Source organism: Clavelina lepadiformis, chromosome 6 (genome assembly GCF_947623445.1).
Source record: "Clavelina lepadiformis chromosome 6, kaClaLepa1.1, whole genome shotgun sequence".
In the NCBI taxonomy this organism is placed as follows: domain Eukaryota; kingdom Metazoa; phylum Chordata; class Ascidiacea; order Aplousobranchia; family Clavelinidae; genus Clavelina; species Clavelina lepadiformis.
In genome coordinates this window covers 17,454,565-17,479,025 of record NC_135245.1, presented here as the reverse complement: position 1 = coordinate 17,479,025, position 24,461 = coordinate 17,454,565, and the positions used below count along the sequence as shown (strand labels likewise).

General features: G+C 35.2%; 2 protein-coding genes across 15 annotated transcripts; one reads left to right on the top strand and one right to left on the bottom strand.

Annotated features, from left to right (window-relative positions):
• The first annotated feature begins 479 nt into the window (after positions 1 to 479).
• On the top strand, positions 480 to 11,562 carry LOC143461640 (ubiquinone/menaquinone biosynthesis C-methyltransferase UbiE-like). 7 transcript variants are annotated; one of them, XM_076959428.1, is made up of 5 exons: positions 480 to 1,007; positions 1,156 to 1,367; positions 1,435 to 1,552; positions 1,716 to 1,836; positions 11,349 to 11,562. In XM_076959428.1, the coding sequence occupies exons 1-5, from the start codon at positions 973 to 975 to the stop codon at positions 11,556 to 11,558; spliced, it is 696 nt and encodes a 231-aa protein (XP_076815543.1). In that variant the 5' UTR covers positions 480 to 972; the 3' UTR covers positions 11,559 to 11,562. The 7 variants fall into 7 exon arrangements, with proteins under 7 accessions (XP_076815543.1, XP_076815542.1, XP_076815548.1 ...); XM_076959427.1 differs by lacking the exon at positions 11,349 to 11,562 and adding an exon at positions 1,913 to 2,197; XM_076959433.1 differs by lacking the exons at positions 480 to 1,007; positions 1,156 to 1,367; positions 1,435 to 1,552; positions 1,716 to 1,836 and adding exons at positions 10,255 to 10,513; positions 10,591 to 10,801; positions 10,872 to 10,989; positions 11,152 to 11,272.
• Positions 7,946 to 22,647, bottom strand: LOC143461641 (uncharacterized). Of its 8 annotated transcripts, XR_013118064.1 has the most exons (6): positions 20,902 to 21,661; positions 19,480 to 19,693; positions 19,295 to 19,412; positions 19,010 to 19,130; positions 17,672 to 18,933; positions 15,288 to 15,356 (listed from the first exon to the last, which is right to left on the bottom strand). XR_013118064.1 is itself a non-coding variant. In XM_076959436.1 (5 exons), the coding sequence occupies exons 2-5, from the start codon at positions 19,673 to 19,675 to the stop codon at positions 18,724 to 18,726; spliced, it is 645 nt and encodes a 214-aa protein (XP_076815551.1). In that variant the 5' UTR covers positions 19,676 to 19,690; positions 20,902 to 21,667; the 3' UTR covers positions 17,430 to 18,723. The 8 variants fall into 8 exon arrangements, 7 of the variants coding, with proteins under 7 accessions (XP_076815553.1, XP_076815554.1, XP_076815556.1 ...); XM_076959436.1 differs by lacking the exon at positions 15,288 to 15,356 and having other exon boundaries at positions 17,430 to 18,933; positions 19,480 to 19,690; positions 20,902 to 21,667; XM_076959435.1 differs by lacking the exon at positions 15,288 to 15,356 and having other exon boundaries at positions 17,430 to 18,933.
• Positions 22,648 to 24,461: the final 1,814 nt, after the last annotated feature.

Below are 24,461 nucleotides of genomic sequence, written 5' to 3'. Positions count from 1 at the left end.
CATTGCAGCCGACATCTGGCAGTGCAAGGGGTTGTACCAATACTTGGCAATCGTTTACTTGTTGAAACTAACCATGCTTAAATTGGGATAGCTTAGTGGTTCCAACTTTTATAACAAATTACGCACGGAAAAGCAAAAGTTGTCTGGTGCTCTTAATTATGATGTAAGGCATTTATCAGCTTAGCGGAAAGAAATCTTTAGTTTTCACAGTGACTTATATTTGTGACCGACGATTAGAATTATGACATAATCGAAATGCGCAATCTCAAGCAAACACAAGTTCAAGATGTTCGTTAGAAAATGGTATCTAACGACTAAGTTTATTCGTTGTGACGGCCGGATACGTTACGGTATAATGACATGAACAACGTTTTCATAAACTCGGACCGGATTCTTAAAAACGTTTTCTGAGAGACCATCTTTTGATGTGTGTAGTTCTTTGTAGGTGTCTTTTTGTCGTTGGACTAGGCTTTTACCGAGGCTTGGATTATTCGGTATAGGCTATTACGTCTTTTCGTTTTTTAGACTTTCAAAACTCGCTTAAGAATTGCTGCAGCCGGTGCTTTTGATTTTGTTGTTCTTCTCTCTCATAACTGTATAATGTATGCATATGTAGGACGTTTGCTATGTTCAACAACGTTCGCTATTTCACGCCATCGAGGTTAATATAAGAATAGAGCATGGCCCTGTGCAAACATGCATGCATATGGCCGAGGTAAACTTAGACTCTTGACCATAGCAGCAGCAATAAACGCAATTTCGTGCTGTTTTAAAAAGCATGTTGAAAGTCGCGAAAATTCGTTTTGCTGACTTGTTGTTGTTTAAGGGTAATCATCGCATAATATATACTGGTGGTGATTGGTTCTCAGATTGTGAAGACTGAATTTTACCGTGAGAGTTTTGTTTATCTTTATAGTATTTTTGCAAGAGGTATTTTTCAGTCATTTTGTGTTGTTTTTATTTTGTGAAACCATGATAGGTGTTTCCTGGAACCCGGCACGTATCGGGTAATTCTTTGAATCTATATTTGCCCATTCATTTGTTTCCTGCATACTACGTAAATTGATAAATAGCTCAGTATAGCACTAAATTAAATGTAAACAAATGCGAACAGCACATATTATTCATAGCGTTTAAAACCTCCTCGTTGTTTAGCAAAAAAGCGCATAAAATGGAAACGTGTTTCGATAAAGCAAAGAAAGCGATATTTTGCCGATCTCCGGAAGAATCGCAGAAAAATTATTCAGAGTGGAGTTCAACTTATGACAATAGTTTAAGTGGGACCTATGTCTTTGGCGTATTGAAATCCTATGAAAACTGTGGCAAATATGCCAAGGAAGTATCCTCAATTTTGGATGTGGGAGCAGGTCAGACAAATTTATGACTCGTTTTTATTTTATATCAAGTTCGTTGAACTCAAAGAACTTTTTATAGGTACGGGAAGGCTTGGTGGGCATTTGCGAAACCATCATGGATATGAAGGCACTCTTGACATCCTGGACGCAAACATGGATCTGCTAATGCAAGCAGAAAAGAAGGGCCTCAACATTAGGTGAACGGCTAACTATTGAAAAATGAAATATATATGGTAGCATTTATTTACGATAAAGATAATATAGGACAACGAAAAATGAAGTTAACTTATTCTGTAAAAGTTTAGTTGAAAAACCTAAAAAAGCGTTTATAAATTATTCTTCAAGCTGTTTCACTCACAGAAACATAATTCGACATGCAGTTACTGAAAGTGGGGAGCTTCCCGTACAAGACGAATCGTATGATATGATCACGTGTATTGGTGCATTTCTACCAAATCACATTCCGGCGACTGCATTACCAGTAAGAATTTGCACAAGCAAGTAAAAGTCTTCCCTTGTTATATGCATCAAACAAAAACTATCATTGTTTTGCACAGGGCATAATCAAAGCGGTCAAACGTGGAGGGCTGATAGTTGTTGAAATGAGGAAGACGACGATCGACGAATACCGCGCAATCTTTGATGCCAATCTTCAGATGTTGCTTGACCAAAGTGAACTGAGAATAATTTATGAAGAAGATTATTTCCCGTATAAAAATTTCGACACATCGCCAATTTTTACTGCGTTTGTATTTAAACGTTTGTAAACGATTTCATCTTATAAAATCATTCTATTATAATTCAGTCAATAATTTTAAATTTTTTAACTCACCCTCTTGGAATTTTCTTATGTTTTATTAAGTGAGAGCCATAGGTGTTTAATGAAGATTGGTTTTCATTCCATCGAAATCCATCAATTAGCTTTCGAGATATCGCTGCTTATATTTTAGCTACTAAGGGCGCTGTTTTTGTAAAATGTATTAGAAAAATTGCATAAAACCTTAATTTTTGAGAGTATAGAAATTAACAAAATATATATTCTTATAGTTTTTTGGGAAAAAATAGAGGAAAACACTGAAATTTATAATTATAAATTTTTACGTTAAGTATTTTAAGCAACTAATATCTCAGAAGGGCAAGAAAAATTTTCATGATATACATGCTAAAATGTTAAAAAAGGTGTATTGTTATACTTCTGAAATTTTGACAGATATGTTATGCTCTAAACTTCTATAATTGAAATCCAAACATTACCATGAATTGCACACGAAACACAAATTTCGCTTCAGCAAGTTTGAGACAAAATTGGTACGTAGAAATTTTTTTGGATTTGAAATGTATGCTCTGCAAAGAGTCAGATTTTAAAATCTTCTAGCTAGCTGATAGAAAGCAAGGAACTGAAATTATTTTGAATAGTGAAAAGTTAACACACTCATGATAAGATGATTCGAAGTAAAGTTTGAACAAATATATATTGTTACACTTTGCATTAATTTTTTTACAAGTCAAACTTTGACAAAAATCAATAACAACTTAACTACGGCTAACTGTCGTGCAATTCCTTTTAAATAGTTACTCTGTTGCACAAGCAAAGCACAAAATTTTCTTTGACAAGACATTCATTCTACTATAGGTCTCAGTTTAATTACCTATTACACATATTACAAAAATGTTTTGCAATAGCAACTGAGATACAAGCGAAGCTGCAACAAACATATTGTAAACAACAAATAATTTTCCCTATCAAAATACAAAAAAGCTTGAGATAATGATGTAAACTCTTTGTCGGTAATTTGGTTGACCAGACCTGCTGATGTTTGGTGGCGAAATTTTCATTGTGACATTTGTTTTCGGAACAGATATAACGTCATCTTGTTTTGGCAGTGGAAAGTCTGTCGTGGACTGTGGGGATGCTTAAATTTGATTACAAGCTCATCTTCAGGCATTACATCTTCCAGGATTGTTCCGATCCACCACCATCACCACCAATGTTCCCTCTAAGCTGCGCGCGTGCGCAAATGCGCACTGCCTACACGGTCTCCGCGCACGGAAAATCTGTGCTGCGCACAAGAAAAAAATCCAACCTGAATTAAAAATAGAATAAACGCATAATAATGGCCACAGTGCGCACGTGGCACGTCTGATGTTGCTCACAGTGGTCCAAGGGACCGCTCAGGGAGTTAGTGTGTTTGCTCAGACTCGTGAAAAATTAGAGGGAACGTTGATCACCACCATATTTAGCTACAATGTAATCCCCTACATTGAAGTTTTTTCCGTGGGCCAGATAGTCAAAAAATTTGTAACATCCTGCATATCTTTAATCCTGAGTTGTTATTTCAAATTTGACTTTTCCAACACACTTGGGAGTAAAATCGTGGTAGCTTTTAGTGCTTGGTATTGTATGGCCATTTATATATAGGCTATTTAAAGTTTGGCGAACATCCATCAAATTACCTTTGGAAAGAAAATGTAGCGTGGGCATGGTTGTTTTACAACAATTATATGCATCTTCGGCAGTTAATATTTGGTTTTTGATTGGTTTTGCCAAGCTTTGGTGTACAATTTTCTGTTTCATAGCACTACCAAGCCCATTGCATGAGGATTTACTATGGCTTGCTGCAAAAAAATTGCAGGTTGTTGATAGGTTAAAATTGTGTTGGTGGTAAGTTAGATTAAGGAAATTTTCGAAGTTTTTGTATTGTCCAGCATTACCATCTGAAAAGTATGCAATTTTTTGATGAGTAGATAATTTTCTTTCAGATACGTTGTCAATTCTTGCTGCATTGTGAAACAAAAAACTTGTTTCGTGATTAAGATCTTCAAAAAAAGTCGTGCTTTGTTGGAAATGAGGTGTAGACTGAATCTGGCTTGATAAATATAACACTAATGGATGTAAGGTACACTGGGGTTTGTGAAAATGAAAACTTTGAATCTCATCTTGCACTGTCATGGTATATTTCTGTGGAAAATCAGCTAGCGCTATGCAAAAAATTTCCTTCTGACCGAGATTAATTTTAAGCTGTTTTAGATACCTTGCTTGACATTTGCTAATCTAAGAATTAACTTGTCAATACTTGGCAAGAAATTAAAAAAATCAAAAGCTTCCATTTCAATATGTTCCAACTCACTTCTGTCAGTGGACCTCCATTGTTGAAAGACAATTTAATCATTATTTCCCAAATGCGGAAAGCTATTTTTAAGATAATGTAAAAGTGCGTCCTTACCAGGACTGAATTCACATTTATGTACCATGCATATTCTGTTTTCAGTATCGCATACTACCCTGTCCAATAAATGTTTGTAATCAAGTTCAAGAGCCAAAACTGCACTTTGGTGTTTTTTGGCACACACATACATTACAGCTTCCTGGTGATCCAATAATTTTACACCATTTAGGTAAAATTAAACAGAACTTTGGGAAATAACTTTTCACAGCTGGATGATCTTTTTTAAATACATTGTATAGTTCTGAAAGATTTCCAAAAAGAAGTCGTTTCTGCAATTGTTGTTTTTTCCATTAATATTTACAGTAACAAATTCTTTCCTGCCTGGTAAAGGTCTTGCAAATTCATCATCATCAAATTGGTAACACACTGCAAGTCTTCAGTACTGATCCCCTTCCTTATGGAACTCATAAGCAATGACAAATTTCCTTCTTCTTTTTTAAAAGATATTGCTTTTTGCACAGAGTGTTTGGTTGTGTTCAAAAATTTTTCTGGTTTTTCAATTGTCCAAGACTTTGACTTCATCGTGAGAATTTGAATTTTTTGTTGACGATTGGATGTTTGAAATTTAGATTTCAGTTCATGCATTAAAGTGTTGAGATCCGAATCATCACAGCTTTTGGGGTCGTCTATTCCTGATTGAGAAATTATTTTAAAAGGTGATAAGTCTATGCCAGCTGTAGAAAAAGAAGCTTGCAAGTTTTGTGCTACTTTGGTTACTTTTTGTTTAGCAAGCTTGACTTTGATGAGGTGGTTGACTGTGGAGCTTTGCTGGTGATAGATTATGCGAGAGGAGACTGGTATTGATGTCTTTAATTGTATGTTTATTATCATCTATTGAAAATTCTGATGCATCAGATTCAGAACCAGAAGTACAGGATGGAGGCTGTCCCTTGTTTTCTCTGCTTACAATTTAGAAACGACTCTGTTTTTGCCTGCTTCTAGCAAGTGGCACATAATTTTAATCCTGGTATAACTGCATTGTATTTCTTAAATAATACTCTAACCTTGTGCAAAGTGATATACTGACGTGCTTTAGGTAATTTAATTCCCAAATGTAGCTGAAAAATATTCCAGCATCCACTTAGTCTTTTTTCAAATCGTTTGATGTATGCAAGATAATGATGAAAACATAACTTTGCATTTGAGTCATATTTGCTTTTGCTTAATTTTACTCCGGATCACCACTCTACTAGCTCTAGTTCGTGTTTCTTTAAGTTTCTGACTGTCAGCAACTTTTGTTGTTTCGTATACTGTGACATCCATCATCTTCTTTCGATCTTCAAATCAAGCACTTTCCCGGTCCCATTTAAGATCTTATTTCTGAAATGCTATAGTGCTAAATAAACCAAACTTTACTAGGTGTATATATTTCCTAGTATAGTTATAACATCAACTTTATTATTTAGACAATAGAATTACAATAGATGAATTTCTTGCAGATCCTTTTTCTAAATCTAACTATAGACTGCGTGACCAACTTACTATGAAATAAACTAAAATTATATTTCTGTCTTTCATCTGAACTATAATAAGAAAAACACTACTCTATCTTTAGGCACTATATTCATTGATGTAATCCACTGGATTTGAGCTGCTGCAAATGAATGCCTCTTAAGTAACCACATTCAAAATATCCATGATATTCTACTTGTTAGTTTAAATGGTTTATGAGGTCATAATATTCAAATACTGTATAATAACAATTATAATTGATTTTTTATGAAATGGTTGAGAAAGGTTTTGACATTTGACTCTTTGCAGAGCATACATTTCAAATACAGAAAAACTTTGTTACGTACCAGCTCTGGCTAAAACTTAATAAGTTAACCCGTATAAATCTTGAATTGAATCTGTGATTGGTGTGCAAATTATGGAAATAGTTGAATTTCAATAATAGGAGTTTAGAACAAATTAAATCTTTTAAAATTTCACAAGTAGCCTATAACCATACACCTATTTTAAAATTTTACCATCTATCTCATGAAAAACATTTTTTTGCCCTTCTGAGATATCAGTTTTTGAAAACTCGTATTCCACAAACTTCTAATTGTAAATTTCAGTGGTTTCCACTACTTTTTCCAAAAAAGAACAGGATTTTTGAAATCCTTGCCAAATAATCAAGCTACATCTGAAGATTGGCATCATAGTCTGGCTTTTGACAGCTTAAGCCTTGCACGAATATACCCCATCAAATTCGGAGATAGTTACTGTATCTTAGTTTAGCTCCAGGAAAGCTTCAAGTAGTACAGTATTTGTAACAATCCCGGAAAAAAGTCAGTCGAAAAAGTCATGGGAAGTAAGTCACAGGAAACAAAGTCAAAGCACAAACGTGAACATAAAAAGCCACAAAACGAAGCATAAAAAGTTGTACTGAAATATTTGCCAAAGCCAGCAGTTTTTATCTGTACCAGTTTTGATTACTTTTTATCAATCCCAACAGAAAATTCAACTAATATTTAAACGTTTAGCCTACGTCATAAGATGATTTTATAAGATGAAATTGGAAGACGCTGTTTCCATTGTCTGCCAAGTTGTGACATTATAATTATATTTCTGCTATTTACCGCGCTATTATTACATAACGTCAAACTTGCCGTAAGTTCATTTTCAGTTCACGACATAATTGTTAACCTATCGAAGAATAGTTGATTGACAATCTGTTCCATAAACATGTTATCTACCTTGCACTTTTGAACTCATTGTACTAAGAGAACCCCACAATTGTCATTTTACTTTGCAAACATGTTATCTACATTGCATTATGAACTCGCCGAATTCGAAATAACTCCTGTGTGATTGACAGCTTTATTAGTAAACATGTTTATCTGCACGATTGACATCGTAATAACCGCATTGTCATTCTAAAAAAAAGTCAATGTTGATTGACATTTATTTTTTCATTGAAAATTCTCTTGTTACAACTAACACCTAACTTGTAAACCTTCGTGTCTAAATGTCCAAATCATTTCCTGTTATTGATAAGCGCATTGCGCCTCAAGTCGGAATTCTGTTTCTTTGATTCTTCCCTTTTAGTGTATATGTACCGTTGCATGCTATGATTTCAGTAGGCCTATTAAGTTTTTCCCGTATCCAGTTTAGAGTTTCGAGAGGTAGATAGTTCGTAATAACTCTGTGAACAATTTCCTTAACTGATCGTGAAATGTAGAGTGATGCGCTTACATTGCTAATGGGTTCCTAAAATCCTTTTTTTGTGAACAGTAAAATTGTTGTAACTTTTCGGGTTGGTTTAAAAGTAATAACGACGAGCATCAAAAGTGAAATTAATCAGATTCTCAAAATTTAATATTATAATTTATTCAACTGAAGTTTAGGAATTTCTAGACAGAATTTGCAACCTTCTAATTGTTCTTAAGAGGCAGATAGCAATTTATTAAAATAATTGTGGTATACACCGAAATTAAAACCAAAATCGTTTACAAACGTTTAAATACAAACGCAGTAAATATTGGCGATGAGTCGAAATTTTTATACGGGGTATAATCTTCTTCATAAATTTTTCTCAGTTCGCCTTGGTCAAGCAACATCTGAAAATTGGCATCAAAGATTGCGCGATATGCGTCTATCGTCGTCTTCCTTATTCCAACAACAATCAGCCCTCCACGTTTGACTGCTTTGATTATGCCCTGTGCAAAACAATGATAGTTTTTGTTTGATGCATATAACAAGGGAAGACTTTTACTTGCTTGTGCAAATGCTGACTGGTAATGCAGTCGCCGGAATGTTATTTGGAACAAATGCACCAACACACGTGATCATATCATACGATTCGTCTTGTACGGGAAGCTCACTATTTTCAGTAACTGCAAGTCGAATTATGTTTCTGTGAGTGAAAAATCGTGAAGAATAGTTAATTCATAAACGCTTATTTAGGTTTTTCAACTAAGTTGAAAAAGGAATAACTTCATTTTTCGTTATCTTACATCACCTTTGTTGTACATATGCTACCATATATATTTCATTTTACAATAGTTAGCCGTTCACCTAATGTTGAGGCCTTTCTTTTCTGCTTGCATCAGCAGATCCATGTTTGCACCCAGGATGTCAAGAGTGCCTTCATAACCATGATGGTTTCGCAAATGCCCACCAAGCCTTCCCGTACCTACGAAAACTGTCTTGACTATAGGCTACGAAATTGATTTAAAACAACAGAGTGTCTGACCTGCTCCTACATCCAAAATTGAGGATACTTCCTTGGCATATTTGCCACAGGTTTCAAAGGATTCCATTACGCTAACTATTTTGATCCCACTAAAACTATTTTCATAACTTGAACTCCATTCTGAATAATGTTTCTGCGAGTCTTCAGGAGATCGGCAAAATATCGTTTTGTTTGATTTATCAAAACAAGTTTCCAATTTTTTCACTTCGTTATCTGCTAAAACGATGTTTGAAAAGATAAGTTTGATTTTACAGTACGAGACGACTAAAACTGGCAGGAAAATGCCCTTACCGATGTAAAACTGCTATATATAAAGATCAAACTAACTGAATGATCTCTTTTTACTTCAGTCTTTGCCACATGAAAGTTAATCACACCAGTATTTAACAGGTGTTTATTGCCGCTGCATTAGTTAAGAAGCCTATGCCTGCTTTCCTCATAAGCGTTGGCACAAGACCATGCACTGTTCTTATCTTAAGTAATGCACCGCGGCCCCGCAACAAACGCATCAGAACTCTTGCCTCTGGTCTTGCAATAACGCAAACCGGTTTTGATAATTAGCAGGTGCCTACTACTGCTGCAATGCCCATGGGCAAGGCACGAACGACATTTACTTCTGCTTAATTGTGGTTTTGGTGAAGAGTTCCAAGTTCGTACATCGCGGTCGAAAACTACAAACAAAAAATCTTTTCATCTTTTAGAACTTTCGTAGGACTTGATAAAATTATTGCTGAGTTTGAGTAGTGCAAAGACTCAGTTCGAAGATGAAACAGACATAAACATCTAACTCATAACCGTATAAAAAAAAAACAAGAAAAGTTAAAATCGGTGAAGTCACTTTGATGAAGTGGCGGAGTTAAGTTGGATTTAATTGTCGTTGTACTGCGACATAGTGCCCAGTAGCGGATTAAGTCGGGGCTGATAGGGCTGCAGCCCCAGGCCCACCGTAAAATTTACGCCTCTATACAATCAAAATTAGCATGTTTACCATAAAAGTCTTTAGCTACGTGGTTTGTTTGTCAAATCTTTATAGAATATAATATAATCAAGAAAAGAATTTACAAAAACCGAGTAATACGTTTGAGCCGTACGTTTTCCGGTGGGGCTGGGGCTGCAGCCCTATTAGCCCCCAACTTAATCCGCTACTTGTAAATATCTCGCAGTACATCGAAAATTAAAAACAATTCAATCCCGGCACTTCATCAAAGTGACTTCATTGATTTTAACTTTTTTGTTTTTTTTATGCGGTTACAAGTTGGATGTTTATGTCTGTTTCATCGTCGAACTGAGTCTTTGCACTACTCAAACTCAGCAATAATTTTATCAAGTCCTACGAAAGTTCTAAAAGATGAAAAGATTTTTTGTTTGTAGTTTTCGACCGCGATGTACGAACTTGGAACTCTTCACCAAAACCACAATTAAGCAGAAGTAAATGTCGTTCGTGCCTTGCCCATGGGCATTGCAGCAGTAGTAGGCACCTGCTAATTATCAAAACCGGTTTGCGTTATTGCAAGGCCAGAGGCAAGAGTTCTGATGCGTTTGTTGCGGGGCCGCGGTGCATTACTTAAGATAAGAACAGCGCATGGTCTTGTGCCAACGCTTATGAGGAAAGCAGGCCTAGGCTCTTTAATTAATGTAGCGGAAATAAACACCTGTTAAATACTGGTGTGATTAACTCTCATGTTGCAAAGACTGAAGTAAAAAGAGATCATTTAGGTAGTTTGATCTTTATATATAGCAGTTTTACATCGGTAAGGGCATTTTCCTGCCAGTTTTAGTCGTCACGTACTGTAAAACCAAACATCTCTTTCCAAACATGTTTTAGCAGAACGAATTGAAGAAAATGGAAACTTGTTCTAAGAAAGCAAACAAAGCCATATTTTGCCGATCTCTTGAGGAATCGCAGAAACATTATTCAGAGTGGAGTTCAAGTTATGACAATAGTTATAGTGGCATCAATATCGTTAGCGTAATGAAATCCTTTGAAACCTGTGGCAAATATGCCAAGGAAGTATCCTCAATTTTGGATGTAGGAGCAGGTCAGACAAACTACGACTCTTTGTTATTTTACATCAAATTCGTAGCCTATAGTCAAGAAAGTTTTCGTAGGTACGGGAAGGCTTGGTGGGCATTTGCGAAACCATCATGGTTATGAAGGCACTCTTGACATCCTGGACGCAAATATGGATCTGCTGATGCAAGCAGAAAAGAAAGGCCTCAACATTAGGTGAACGGCTAAATATTGTAAAATGAAATATATATGGTAGCATTTATGTACGATAAAGGTGATAAAGGATAACAAAAAATGAAGTAACTTATTCTGTAAAAGTTTAGTTGAAAAACCTAAAAAGGTGTTTGTAAATTAGTCTTCACACTGTTTCACTTACAGAAACATAATTCGACATGCAGTAACTGAAAGTGGTGAGCTTCCCGTACAAGACGAATCGTATGATATGATCACGTGTGTTGGTGCATTTGTTCCAAATCACATTCCGGCGACTGCATTACCAGTAGGTATTTGTACAAGCAAGTAAAAGTCTTCGCTTGCTATATGCATCAAACAAAAACTATCAATGTTTTGCACAGGGCATAATCAAAGCAGTCAAACGTGGAGGGCTGATAGTTGTTGGAATAAGAAAGACGACGATAGACGAATATCGCGCAATCTTTGATGCCAATCTTCAGATGTTGCTTGACCAAGGAGAACTGAGAAAAATTTATGAAGAAGATTATACCCCGTATAAAAATTTCGATTCATCGCCAATATTTACTGCGTTTGTATTTAAACGTCTGTAAACGATTTTGGTTTACAATTTCGGTGTATAGTGCAGTGTTTCTCAACCCCGAGTCCACGGACTCATTTGAGTCCGCGTAAGATTTTTGTGAGTCCGCAAGCCCAGTAATTTACCGTATATAATTAAATTAGGCATAGGTCATAATTTTCGCGATGGCTTTTCGCCTCAAAAAGTAGGGGTCGCAAGAGATACTTTTTTCTCTTTTTCAAAAGAGTTCGCAAGTGTCAGCGCCTTTTTTGTTTCTTTCCTTCTCCCGCAATGCGATTTCACTTGCGCACGTCACACCAGGTTATGCTCGCAAATGTCTGTGCATAGTAGGCCAGATTAGGTATTGTTGGTGGCGAAAAGTTGAAATATTTTAAAACTTAATGTAACATCTAGTCATGGCAAAACGAAAGCAGGTGTTTGCATATAATGATGATTAATTGACGCTTGGATTTACTTCGGTCGAGGTAAATGGTGAAGTTAGGCCACAGTGTGTGTTGTGCTTAAAAGTCTTAGCACACAGCTGAAGCAAAACTTCGTCGACACCTAGAAGCAAACCATGAAAAATTCGTCAACAAACCTCTTGATATATTTAAAGAAAAATAATATCAGGTAAAGAGAAGTCGCATTGATCACCCAACCGCTTGGGGAAGATTAGTTTACTCTCACAACAAAGCAGTGCGCACTTCTTTCTCTGCTGCTTGGATAATTAATTGCTCGAGAAGTCGACAAGCGCTTCTGTGCGAAGGCAGACAAGACTGCATGCAAATGCAAATCAAGCGTAAAACAACGTAACATAATCTTGTGTGAAGCTGGATTTTCAACATTGGCTATGGTTAAAACCAAGTACCGGAATGAACTTTAACCAGCAGACGATATCAGATGTGCGTTGACGACCATAATTCCTGATTCCGACAAACTTGTGAAACAAGTTCAAGGACAAGGTTCTCACTGAGACAGGTTGAGCAAAGGTCGTAATTTTCAAGGTTCTCATTGAGATTTACATTGTAAATGTGCCCAATAAAAAAACTGTTTCTGCTTTTTTGTGTTGTGTTACTGTTTAAGTGTTGAACTAACTTATTTTTTTTCCTATTACCTGAGTCCGCGAATACTTATGCTAATGGAAAATAGTCCGTGGGCTAAAAAGGTTGAGAAACACTGATAGTGTATACCACAATTAATTTAATAAATTGCTATCTGACTCTTAAGAACAATTAGAAGGTTGCCAATTCTGTCTAGAAATTCCTAAACTTCAGTTGAATAAATTATAATACTAAATACTGAGAATCTGATTAATTTCATTTTAATGCTCTACAATATTACTTTTCAACAAACACGAAAAGTTACAACAATTTTACTGTTCACAAAAAAAGGATTTTAGGAACCCATTAGCAATGTAAGCGCATCACTCTACATTTCACGATCAGTTAAGGAAATTGTTCACAGAGTTATTACGATCTATCTACCTCTCGAAACTCTAAACTGGATACGGGAAAAACTTAATACTGAAATCATAGCATGCAACGGTACATATACACTAAAAGGAAAAAATCAAAGAAACAGAATTCCAACTTGAGGCGCAATGCGCTTATCAATAACAGGAAATTATTTGGACATTTAGACTCGAAGGTTTACACTTTACAAGTTAGGTGTTTGTTGTAGCAAGAGAATTTTCATTAAAGAAATAAATGGCAATCAACATTGTCTATTTTTAGAATGACAATGCGGTCAATTACGATGTCAATCATGCAGATAAACATGTTTAACAATTAAATTGTCAATCACACAGGGGTTATTTCGAATTCGGAGAGTTCATAATGCAATGTAGATAACATGTTTACAAAATAGGATGACAATTATGGGGTTCTCTTAGTACAAAGACTTCAAAAGTGCAAGGTATAGGCCTATAACATGTTTATGGAACAGATTGTCATCAATCAACTATTCTTCGATAGGTTTTTAATGGAATGGTTGGTTTATGGTTGTTGAACTCGACTGGTTCAGCCACTCCAATGCAATGTTTGATTGTCTAATTGTTTATTGCGTTCGATGATGTATGAGTTTCATAATGTCGTTGTCTGCTTTATCAACCTTAGACTTAATTGTTCAGCTAAAAGCTAATTGTCTTGTGAAGCTGACAACAAAGTTGTCTAACTTGACATTGTGCTTCTTTTAAATTGAACTCATCAGTAGTTTGCACAAGAATGATAATTAATTGTTTAAACTGATTATATTGATTCTTCTTTGAACGATTACATATGAACAGAACATTGGCACATCAACAGCATAAAGACTTTTTGCTTATTATTGGCAACTGCATAACATTACTGGTACAGTACTGGTTACTGGTTAGCGCTACTGAGAACGAAACACATGCAAGAAAGGCAAACGCGCCGCTACGTCACAACTGTAAAACAATACTCGGGAAGTTTCATGACGCAGGGAAGTTTTGTGCTTTGTTTTGTGGCTTTTTATGTTCAAGTTTGTGCAGTGACTTTGTTTCCTGTTACTTACTTCACATGATTTTTTCGACTGACTTTTTTCCGGGATTTTTACAAATACTGTACTTGAAGCTTTCCTAGAGCTAAACTAAGATACAGTAACTACTTTCGAATTTGATGCGGTATATTCGTGCAAGGCTTAAGCTATCAAACGCCAACCTATGATGCCAATCTTCAGATGTTGCTTGATTATTGGGCAAGGATTTCAAAAATCCAGTTCTTTTTTAGAAAAAGTAGTGGAAACCACTGAAATTTACAATTAGAAATTTGTGGAGTACGACTCTTCAACGACTAATATCTCAAAAGGGCAAAAAAAAGTTTTCATGAGATAGATGGTAAAATGTTAAAAACAGGTGTATTGTTATACTTGTGAAATTTTAAAAGATTTATTTTGTGCTGAACTCCTATTAATTATTGAAATCCAATTATTTCCATGATTTGCACACCAAACACAGATTCAGTTCAAGATTTATATGGGTTAACTTATTCAGTTTTAGACAGAGCTGGTACGTAACAAAGTTTTTCTGTATTTGAAATGTATGCTCTGCAAAAAGTGAAATGTCAAAAGCTTTACCAACCATTTCATAAAACAATGAATTAAATTATAATTGTTATTATACAGTATTTGAATATTATTATGACCTAAGAGAGTATAGACCATTTAAACTAACAAGTAGAATATCAGGGATATTTTAAATGTGGTTAATTAAGAGGCATTCATTTGCAGCAACTCAAATCCAGTGGATTACATCTGTGATAATATAATAGTTAATGTAACATGTGGCGTTAAATAACATTTAGAAATTTAGCATTTTCGTCTTTAAATATCGAATCAGCGAAGCATAACACTACGTGACGTAATCGATTACTTCCTGGTTATTGTATGTGCATTTTGAGTTATTTAGTTTTTCTTGCTATTACGTTCAACGCCGCAATATGCAAGTCTTTATGCCGTTGCTGTACCAATGTTTTATCTAGATGTATTCGTTCAAAGAAGCTTCAATATAATCAGAATATACAGTTGTCAAGGTGAATAATTAATTCTAAGATTAAGAAAAGCATACAACAACCTTCGAAGACTCATATAACATCGAGAGCAATAAACAATTCTATTAACAAACATTGTAGTGAAGTGGTCAACCTTACAGGCTAAGGTACGATAAACAACCATTTCATTACATATCAATGAATATAGTGCCTAAGATAGAATAACGTTTTTCTTATTATAGTTCAGATGAAAGACAGAAACATAAATTTAGTTTATTTCATAGTAAGTTGGTCACGCAGTCCATAGTTAGATTTGGAAAAAGGATCTGCAAGAAAAATTCAGAGTTAAGTTGATGTTACAATTATGTTAGGAAATATATACCCCTAGTAAGGTTTGTTCAGATTAATAACTGACAACGTTTTGGTTTATTTAGCACTTTAGCATTTAAGAAATAAGATCTTAAATGGGACCGGGAAAGGGCTTGATTGGAGATCGAAAGAAGATGATGGATGTCACAGTATACAAAGCAGCAAAAGTTACTGGCAGTCAAAAACTTACAGAAACACGAACTAGAGCTAGTAGAGTGGTGATCCGGAGTAAAATTAAGCAAAAGCAAATATGAGTCAAATGCAAAGTTATGTCTTCATCATTATATTGCATACAGCAACCGATTTGAAAAAAGACAAAGTGGATGCTGGAATATTTTTCAGTTACATTTGGGAATTAAATTACCTAAAGCACGTCAGTATATCACTTTGCACAAGGTTAGAGTATTATTTAAGAAATACAATGCAGTTATACCAGGATTAAAATTATGTGCCACTTGCTAGAAGCAAGAAAAAACAGTCGTTTCTAAATTGTAAGCAGAGAAAACAAGGGACAGCCTCCTCCATGTACTTCTGGTTCTAAATCTGATGCATCAGAATTTTCAATAGATGATTATAAACATACAATTAAAGACATCAATACCAGTCTCCTCTCGCATAATCTATCACCAACAAAGCTCCACAGTCAACCACCTCATCAAAGTCAAGCTTGCTAAACAAAAAGTAACCAAAGTAGCACAAAACTTGCAAGCTTCTTTTTCTGCAGCTGGCATAGACTTGTCACCTATTAAAATCATTTCTCAATCAGGAATAGACGACCCCAAAAGCTGTGATGATTCGGATCTTAACACTTTAATGCATGAACTGAAATCTAAATTTCAAACTTCCAATCGTCAACAAAAAATTCAAATTCTAACGATGAAGCCAAAGTCTTGCACAATTGAAAAACTTGCAAAGTTTTTGAATACAACCAAACACTCTGTGCAAAAAGCAATATCTTTTAAAAAAGAAGAAGAAATTTGTCATTGCCTATGAGGTCCAAAAGGAAGGGGATCAGTACTGAAGACTTGCAGTGTGTTACCAATTTTTTTCATGATGATGAATTTTCAAGACTTTTACCAGGCAGGAAAGATTTTGTTACAGAAAATATTAATGGAAAAAACAACAATTGCAGAAACGACTTCATTTTGGAAATATTTCAGAACTATACAATGCATGTAAAAAAGATCATCCAGCTGTGAAAATTTGTTTCGCAAAGTTCTGTTTAATTTCACCTAAATGGTGTAAAATTATTGGATCACCAGGAAGCCGTAATGTATGTGTGTGCCAAAAAAACACCAAATGCAGTTTTAGCTTTTCATCTTGATTACAAAAATTTATTGAATAGGGCAGTATGTGATACTGAAAACAGAATTTGCATGGTACATAAATGTGAATTCAGTCGTGGTAAGGATGCACTTTTATATTATCTTAAAAATAGCTTTTCGCATTTGGGGAATGATGATAAAATTGTCTTTCAACAATGGAGGTCCACTGACAGAAGTGAGTTGGAACATATTGCAATGGAACATTTTGATTTTTTGAATTTCTTGCCAACAGTATTGGCAAGTTAACTGTTCATTCTTACATTAGCAAATGCCAAGCAAGGTATCTAAAACAGCTTAAACTTAATCTCGGTCAGAAGGAATTTTTTTGCATTGTGCTAGCAGATTTTCCCCAGAAATATACCATGACAGTGCAAGATGAGATTCAAAGTTTTCATTTTCACAAACCCCACTGTACCTTACATCCATTAGTGCAGGGGTCCTTAACCTTTTTATAGTTGTGGCCCACTTTTGTTTTGAAAATATTCCGTGGCCCACTTCTTAAAGTTCTGCTTAAATTGGTTATAATCAACTGTCTTACAAAACCAAGAAATGTGTAACAAAATGTGAATTAAAAAGAATAACATTTTAATAATAACCCACACATAGCGCTTACCTAACTTAATCTTAATTTAATAAGCGCTTAATCTAACTTACCACCAACACTATTTTAACCTATCAGCAACCTGCAATTTTTTTGCAACAAGCCATAGTAAATCCTCATGTAATGGGCTTAGTGGTGCTATCAAACAGAAAATTGTACACCAAAGCTTGGCAAAACCAATCAAAAACCAAATATTAACTGCCAAAGATGCATATAATTCCTGTAAAACAACCATGCCCACGATACATTTTCTTTCCAAAGGTAATTTGATGGATGTTCGCCAAACGTTATATAATTGATATATAAATGGGCAAATGGCCATACAATACCAAGCACTAGAAGCTACCACGATTTTACTCCCAAGTGTGTTGGAACAATCCTGGAAGATGTAATGCCTGAAGATGAGCTTGTAATCAAATTCATGCATCCCCACAGTCCACTGCAGACTTTCCACAGCCAAAACAAGATGACGTTATATACGTTCTGAAAACAGATGTCACAATGATCTTTGTAATATCTGTAAAAGGTATTTAAACTGAGACCTATAGTAGAATATCTTTTAAAAGAAAACTGCTTTGCTTGTGCAACAAATTAACTGTTTAGAGGGAATTGCATGGCAGTTAGCTGTAATTAAGTTGTTATTGATTTTTGTCAAAGTTTGACTTGAAAAAAATTAATGTAAAATGTAACAATATATATTTGTTCAAACTTTACTTCGAATCATCTTATCATGAGTGTGTTAACTTTTCACTATTCAAAATAATTTCAGTTCCTTGCTTTCTATCAGCTAGCTAGAAGATTTTAAAATTTGACTCTTTGCAGAGCATACATTTCAAATGCAAAAAAAAAATTTCTATGTACCAATTTTGTCTCAAACTTGCTGAAGCGAAATTTGTGTTTCGTGTGCAATTCATGGCAATATTATTATAGAAGTTTAGAGCATAACATAACTGTCAAAATTTCACAAATATAACAATACACCTTTTTTAACATTTTAGCATCTATATCATGAAAAACGGTTTTGCTCTTTTCAGATATTAGTTGTTGAAAATACATAACGTAAAAGTTTCTAATCATAAATTTCAGTGGTTTCCTCTATTTTTTCCAAAAAAATTATAGGAATACATATTTTGTTAATTTCTATACTCTCAAAAATTAAGGTTTTATGCATTTTTTCTAATACATTTTACAAAATCAATGCCCTTAGTAGCTAAAATATAAGCAGCGATATCTCGAAAGCTAATTGATGGATTTCGATGGAATGAAAGCCAACCATCATTAAACACCTATGGTTCTCACATAATAAAACATAAAAAAATTATAAGTGGGTGAGTTAAAAGATTTAAAATTAAGCTATTGACAAAATTATAATAAAATGATTGTATAAGATGAAATCGTTTACAAACGTTTAAATACAAACGCAGTAAAAACTGGCGATGTGTCGAAATTTTTATACGGGAAATAATCTTCTTCATAAATTTTTCTCAGTTCACTTTGGTCAAGCAACATCTGAAGATTGGCATCAAAGATTGCGCGATATGCGTCTATCGTCGTCTTCCTTATTTCAACAACTATCAGCCCTCCATGTTTGACCGCTTTGATTATGCCCTGTGCAAAACAATCGTAGTTTTTGTTTGATGCATATAGCAAGGGAAGACTTTTACTTGCTTGTGCAAATTCTTACTGGTAATGCAGTCGCTGGAATGTGATTTGGAACAAATGCACCAACACACGTGATCATATCATACGATTCGTCTTGTACGGGAAGCTCCCCACTTTCAGTAACTGCATGTCGAATTATGTTTCTGTGAGTGAAACAGTGTGGAAGACTAATTTAAAAACACCTTTTTAGGTTTTTGAACTAAACTTTTACGGAATAAGTTAACTTCATTTTTCGTTATCCTACATCACCTTTGTTGTACATATATGCTATCATATATACTTGATTTTACAATAGTTAGCCGTTCACCTAATGTTGAGGCCCTTCTTTTCTGCTTGCATCAGCAGATCCATGTTTGCATCCAGGATGTCAAGAGTGCCTTCATATCCATGATGGTTTCGCAAATGCCCACCAAGCCTTGCCGTACCTATAAAAAATTCTTTGACTACGACAAACTTGATATAACATAACAAAGAGTCATAAGTTCGTCTGACCTGCTCCTACATCCAAAATTGAGGATACTTCCTTGGCATATTTGCCACAGGTTTCGAAGGATTTCAATACGCCAAAGACATAGATCCCACTAAAACTATTGTCATAAGTTGAACTCCACTCTGAATAATTTTTCTGCGATTCTTCAGGAGATTGGCAAAATATTACATTGTTTGCTTTATTAGAACAAGCTTCCATTTTCTTCACTTCGTTCTGCTAAAACGATATTTGAAAAGAGATGTTTGATTTTACAATACGAGACGACCAAAACTGGCAGGAAAATGCCCTTACCGATGTAGAACTGCTATATATTAAGATTAAACTATCTGAATGAGCTCTTACGGTAAAATTCAGTCTTTGCAACATGAGAGTTAATCACACCAGTATTTAACAGGTGTTTATTGCCGCTGCTTTAGTTAGAAAGCTTTGGCCTGCTTTGCCCATAAGCATTGGCACAAGACCATGCGCTGTTCTTGTCTTAAGTAATGCACCGCGGCTTCGCAACGAATGCATGAGAACTCTGACCTCTGGCCTTGCAATAATGCGAACCGGTTTTGATAATTAGCAGGTGCCTACTACTGCTGCAATGCCCATGGGCAAGGCACGAACGACATTTGCTTCTGCTTAATTGTGGTTTTGGTGAAGAGTTCCTAGTTCTTACATCGTGGTCGAAAACTACAAACAAAAAATCTTTGCATCTTTTAGAACTTGCGCACAACTCTAAATAAATCATCGCTGAGTTTAAGTAGTGCAAAGACTCAGTCCGAAGATGAAACAGACATAAACATCCAACTTGTAACCGTATAAAAAAACAAGAAAAAGCTAAAATCAATGAAGTAGCGAGATAAGGTTGATTTTAATTGCCGTTGTACTGCGAGATATTGACAAGTGGCGGGTTAAGTCGGGGGCTGATGGGGCTGCAGCCACTGTTCCACTGATAAAAAATAGCCCCAACGGAAAACGTACGCCTCTATAAAAAAAAAGTAAGCATGTTTACTACAAAAGTCTGTAGGTACGGGGTTTTTGTGAAATCTTTACTTGATTGATATACTGTCAGGCAAATACTGTATGGCGAAATGCAAATAAAACATGAAATTTACAGTGGAAATATTCAGTAGTATAGGATAAAAGTATAGAAGTAGGATAACAGATAGCACCTTAAAGGTTAACTTTAATTTATTTTTATCAACTTCTGCAAGCTTGATTTTGCTTCTTCATCATATTTTTGTCTTACTCGAAGTTATTGTTTTTCACAATAATTGACATTATTGTACATTCCATGCTTTGTCAATTGATTTTTATTCGCACCTTAACAGGAAACTGTTCCGCAACCCTGAGAATACAACTAATAGCACAACAACAACTTTTCAAAATGAATATTGCAAATAAATGTCAAAGCGGTGTCTTCATATACCTAAACTTACTTTTCAAAAGCTTTTTCCCCCAAGCAAAAATGGACATTTGTTTGCTGAATCTTTTAATTCCTCGTATGCTGTGGCTTCCATTGACTGAACTCACTTGTTCTATTACAGGCCTAGGCCTGCAACGGTTACGTTAACCTAGTTGTCAAACGATTGCTCACGACTGAAGAAACCACAATTTTTAACGCTTTAGAGTAGCGACATTAATTTCGTAACAAAATTGAAGATCGCCGCACTTAAAACTTTTTAAACTTTACAGTGGTAAATTTTGTACTGATATTGGGATGTCTATGATTTATTTATTCCTGCCTGCATACCTTTGTCATGAATGTATATGTAGGCACAATAAAAAAATGCTAAGCCTATAAGAACGCGTATCAAAAACACAGTTTAAAGAAGTTAAACGATTTTTTTGCAATTTTGGCTGAGTTGTTACTCCATTGTTTGGCAACTAACATTTCCTAACTAATTCCAGACGTAGATGCTAATTAGCATCAAAAACAAAACTAAAAAACAAGAAAGGCAACCATTTGATGACGAAAAGCTCTGTGTATGATAAACCTATAATTATTTAATAATTTTAAAGTGTATCAGCTTGGATTTTGACAGCTTAAGCCTTGCACGGATACCGCATCAATGTCGAAAGTAGTTACTGTATCTCAGTTTAGCTCCAAGAAAGCTTCAAGTACAGTATTTGTAAGAATCTCGAAAGAAAGCCAGTGGAAAAGGTCATGGGAAGTAAGTAACAGGAAACAAAGCCATTGCAAAATCGTGAACATAGAAAGCCACAAAACAAAGCATAAAAAGTTGCAGTAAAATACTTGCCTATACAGCCAAAGCCAGCAGTTTTTTATCTGTACCAGTTTTCATTACTATTTCTCAATGCCAACAGAAAATACAACTAATATTTAGACAGAACGTTTACGTCAGCATAAGATGATTTTATAAGATGAAATCGTTTACAAACGTTTGAATACAAACGCATTAAAAATTGGCGATGAGTCGAAACTTTTATACGGGGTATAAGTTACTCTTCTTCATAAAGTTTTTTTAGTTCGCCTTGGTCAAGCAACATCTGAAGATTGGCATCAAAGATTGCGCGATATGCGTCTATCGTCGTCTTCCTTATTCCAACAACAATCAGCCCTCCATGTTTGACCGCTTTGATTATGCCCTGTGCAAAACAAAGATGGTTTTTGCTTGACGCATATAGCAAGGGAAGACTTTTACTTGCTTGTGCAAATGCTTACTGGTAATGAAGTCGCCGGCATGTTATTTGGTAGAAATGCACAAACACACGTGATCAGATCATACGATTCTTCTTTTACAGATGTAAAATAACAACGAGTCGTAGTTTGTCTGACCTGCTCCTACATCCAAAATTGAGGATACTTCCTTGGCATATTTGCCACAGGTTTCAAAGGATTTCATTACGCTAACGATATTGATCCCACTGTAACTATTGTCATAACTTGAACTCCACTCTGAATAATATTTTTGCGATTCTTCCGGAGATCGGCAAAATATCGTTTTGTTTGCTTCATCAAAACAAGCTTCCATTTTCTTCACTTTTTTGCAAAATAACGAGGACGTTTTAAACGTTATGAATAATATGTGTTGTTCACATTTGTATACATTCAATTAAGTGGTATACTGTGCTAATTATCATAATACGTGATATGCAGGAAACAAATGAATGGGAAAATATAGATTCAAAGAATTACCCGATACTTACCTGGTTCGAGGAAACACCTATCATGGTTTCACAAAATAAAGACAACACAAAATGACAGAAAAATGCCTCTTGCAAAAATACTATAAAGATAAAAAAAACTCTCACGGTAAAATTCAGTCTTCACAATCTGAGAACCAATCACCACCAGTATATATTATGCGATGATTACCCTTAAACAACAACAAGTCAGCAAAACGACTTTCCGCGACTTTCAACATAGCCTACTTTATAAAATAGCACCAAATTGCGTTTATTGCTGCTGCTATGGTCAAAAGTCAAAGTTTACCTCGGACATATGCATACATGTTTGCACAGGGTCATGCTCTATTCTTATATTAACCTCGATGGCGTGAAATAGCGAACGTTGATAAACATAGCAATCGTCCTACATACGTATACGTTATACGGTTAGAGTCAAATGCTATGATACAAAATAATAATAATTACTGCTATGAGAGGGAAGAACAACAAAATCAAAAGCACCGGTTGCAACAATTCTCAAACGAGTTTCAATAGTCTTAAAAACGAAAAGACGGAACACCGAATAATCTGTAATGGAAAGTGGGTTTATGGTACCTGAACTTGAGATGTTGACCCACTTCACTACAATAAGTACTTGTTGAAATGTTTATTGCGGGTGATAACATATGAGTCTCATGAGGTCGTTGACTGTTTTTCTCACCCACAGATTTAATTGTTCACTTTGACGGCTTATTGTCTGATGACTATCTTCAATTAGCAGTATTATAATGACTGATCAATATTGTAATGACTTGTTTTCCACTGCTATTTTATAGGACCAAAATCCTTGTTACCTTGTGAAGATGACAATAAAGTTGTCTATCTTAACACTGAACTTATCCAAATAAAATTCAACAATGGTTGCATACGAATGACAACTGTATATACTGATTATATTGGGGTTTCTTTGAACAATTTCATTTAGACAAAACATCAGCACAGCAACAGCATAAAGACGTCCATGTTATAGGGTTCATCTTAGTAGAATGAATGCATTGAACAGCTGTGCATAACTCACGCAAGATAGGCAGGCGCGATATTTAAGTCACGACTTTAACCCTATCCATACCGGGCTCGCGACTTTACTATTTTAACTAGGTGTAGCCGACACTGCACACACATTTTCAATCGTTAGTTACTCGAAAACTATACGTCGTAAACTGATCGGATTTTTACAGGTTAGTTAGTAACATTTTGTAGGAAAAGTCACCAAATTTCAAGTTTCTACAGCAAACAATGCAACTGTACGCCACTTTTTGCTGTGACTGTGTGCAGGAGAGGCCACACCTAATGAAAATAGAGTTAAACGGAAAACAGAAAGTTATCGGTACGCAATGTTATCTATCATTGACGTCATGTTTCGTAAAGCAGACGTCTGAAAATAAGAATTCTATATTCTATTCGATTTGTATATTATAATATCTCTTTATTATCACAAATCCAAGCCTCGGTACAGAGTTCAACGACAAAAAGACACCTACAAAGAACTAGACACAACATCAAAAGAGGGTCTCTCAGAAAACGTTTTTAAGAATCCGGTCCGAGTTTATGAAAACGTTTTTCATGTCATTATACCGTAACGTATCCGGCCGTCGCAACGAATAAACTTAGTCGTTAGATACCCTTTTCTAACGAACATCTTGAACTTGTGTTTGCTTGAGATTGCGCATTTCGATTATGTCATAATTCTAATCGCCTGTTACAAATATAAGTCACTGTGAAAACTAGAGATTTCTTTCCACTAAGCTGATAAATACCTTACATCATAATTAAGAGCACCAGACAACTTTTGCTTTTCTATGCGTAG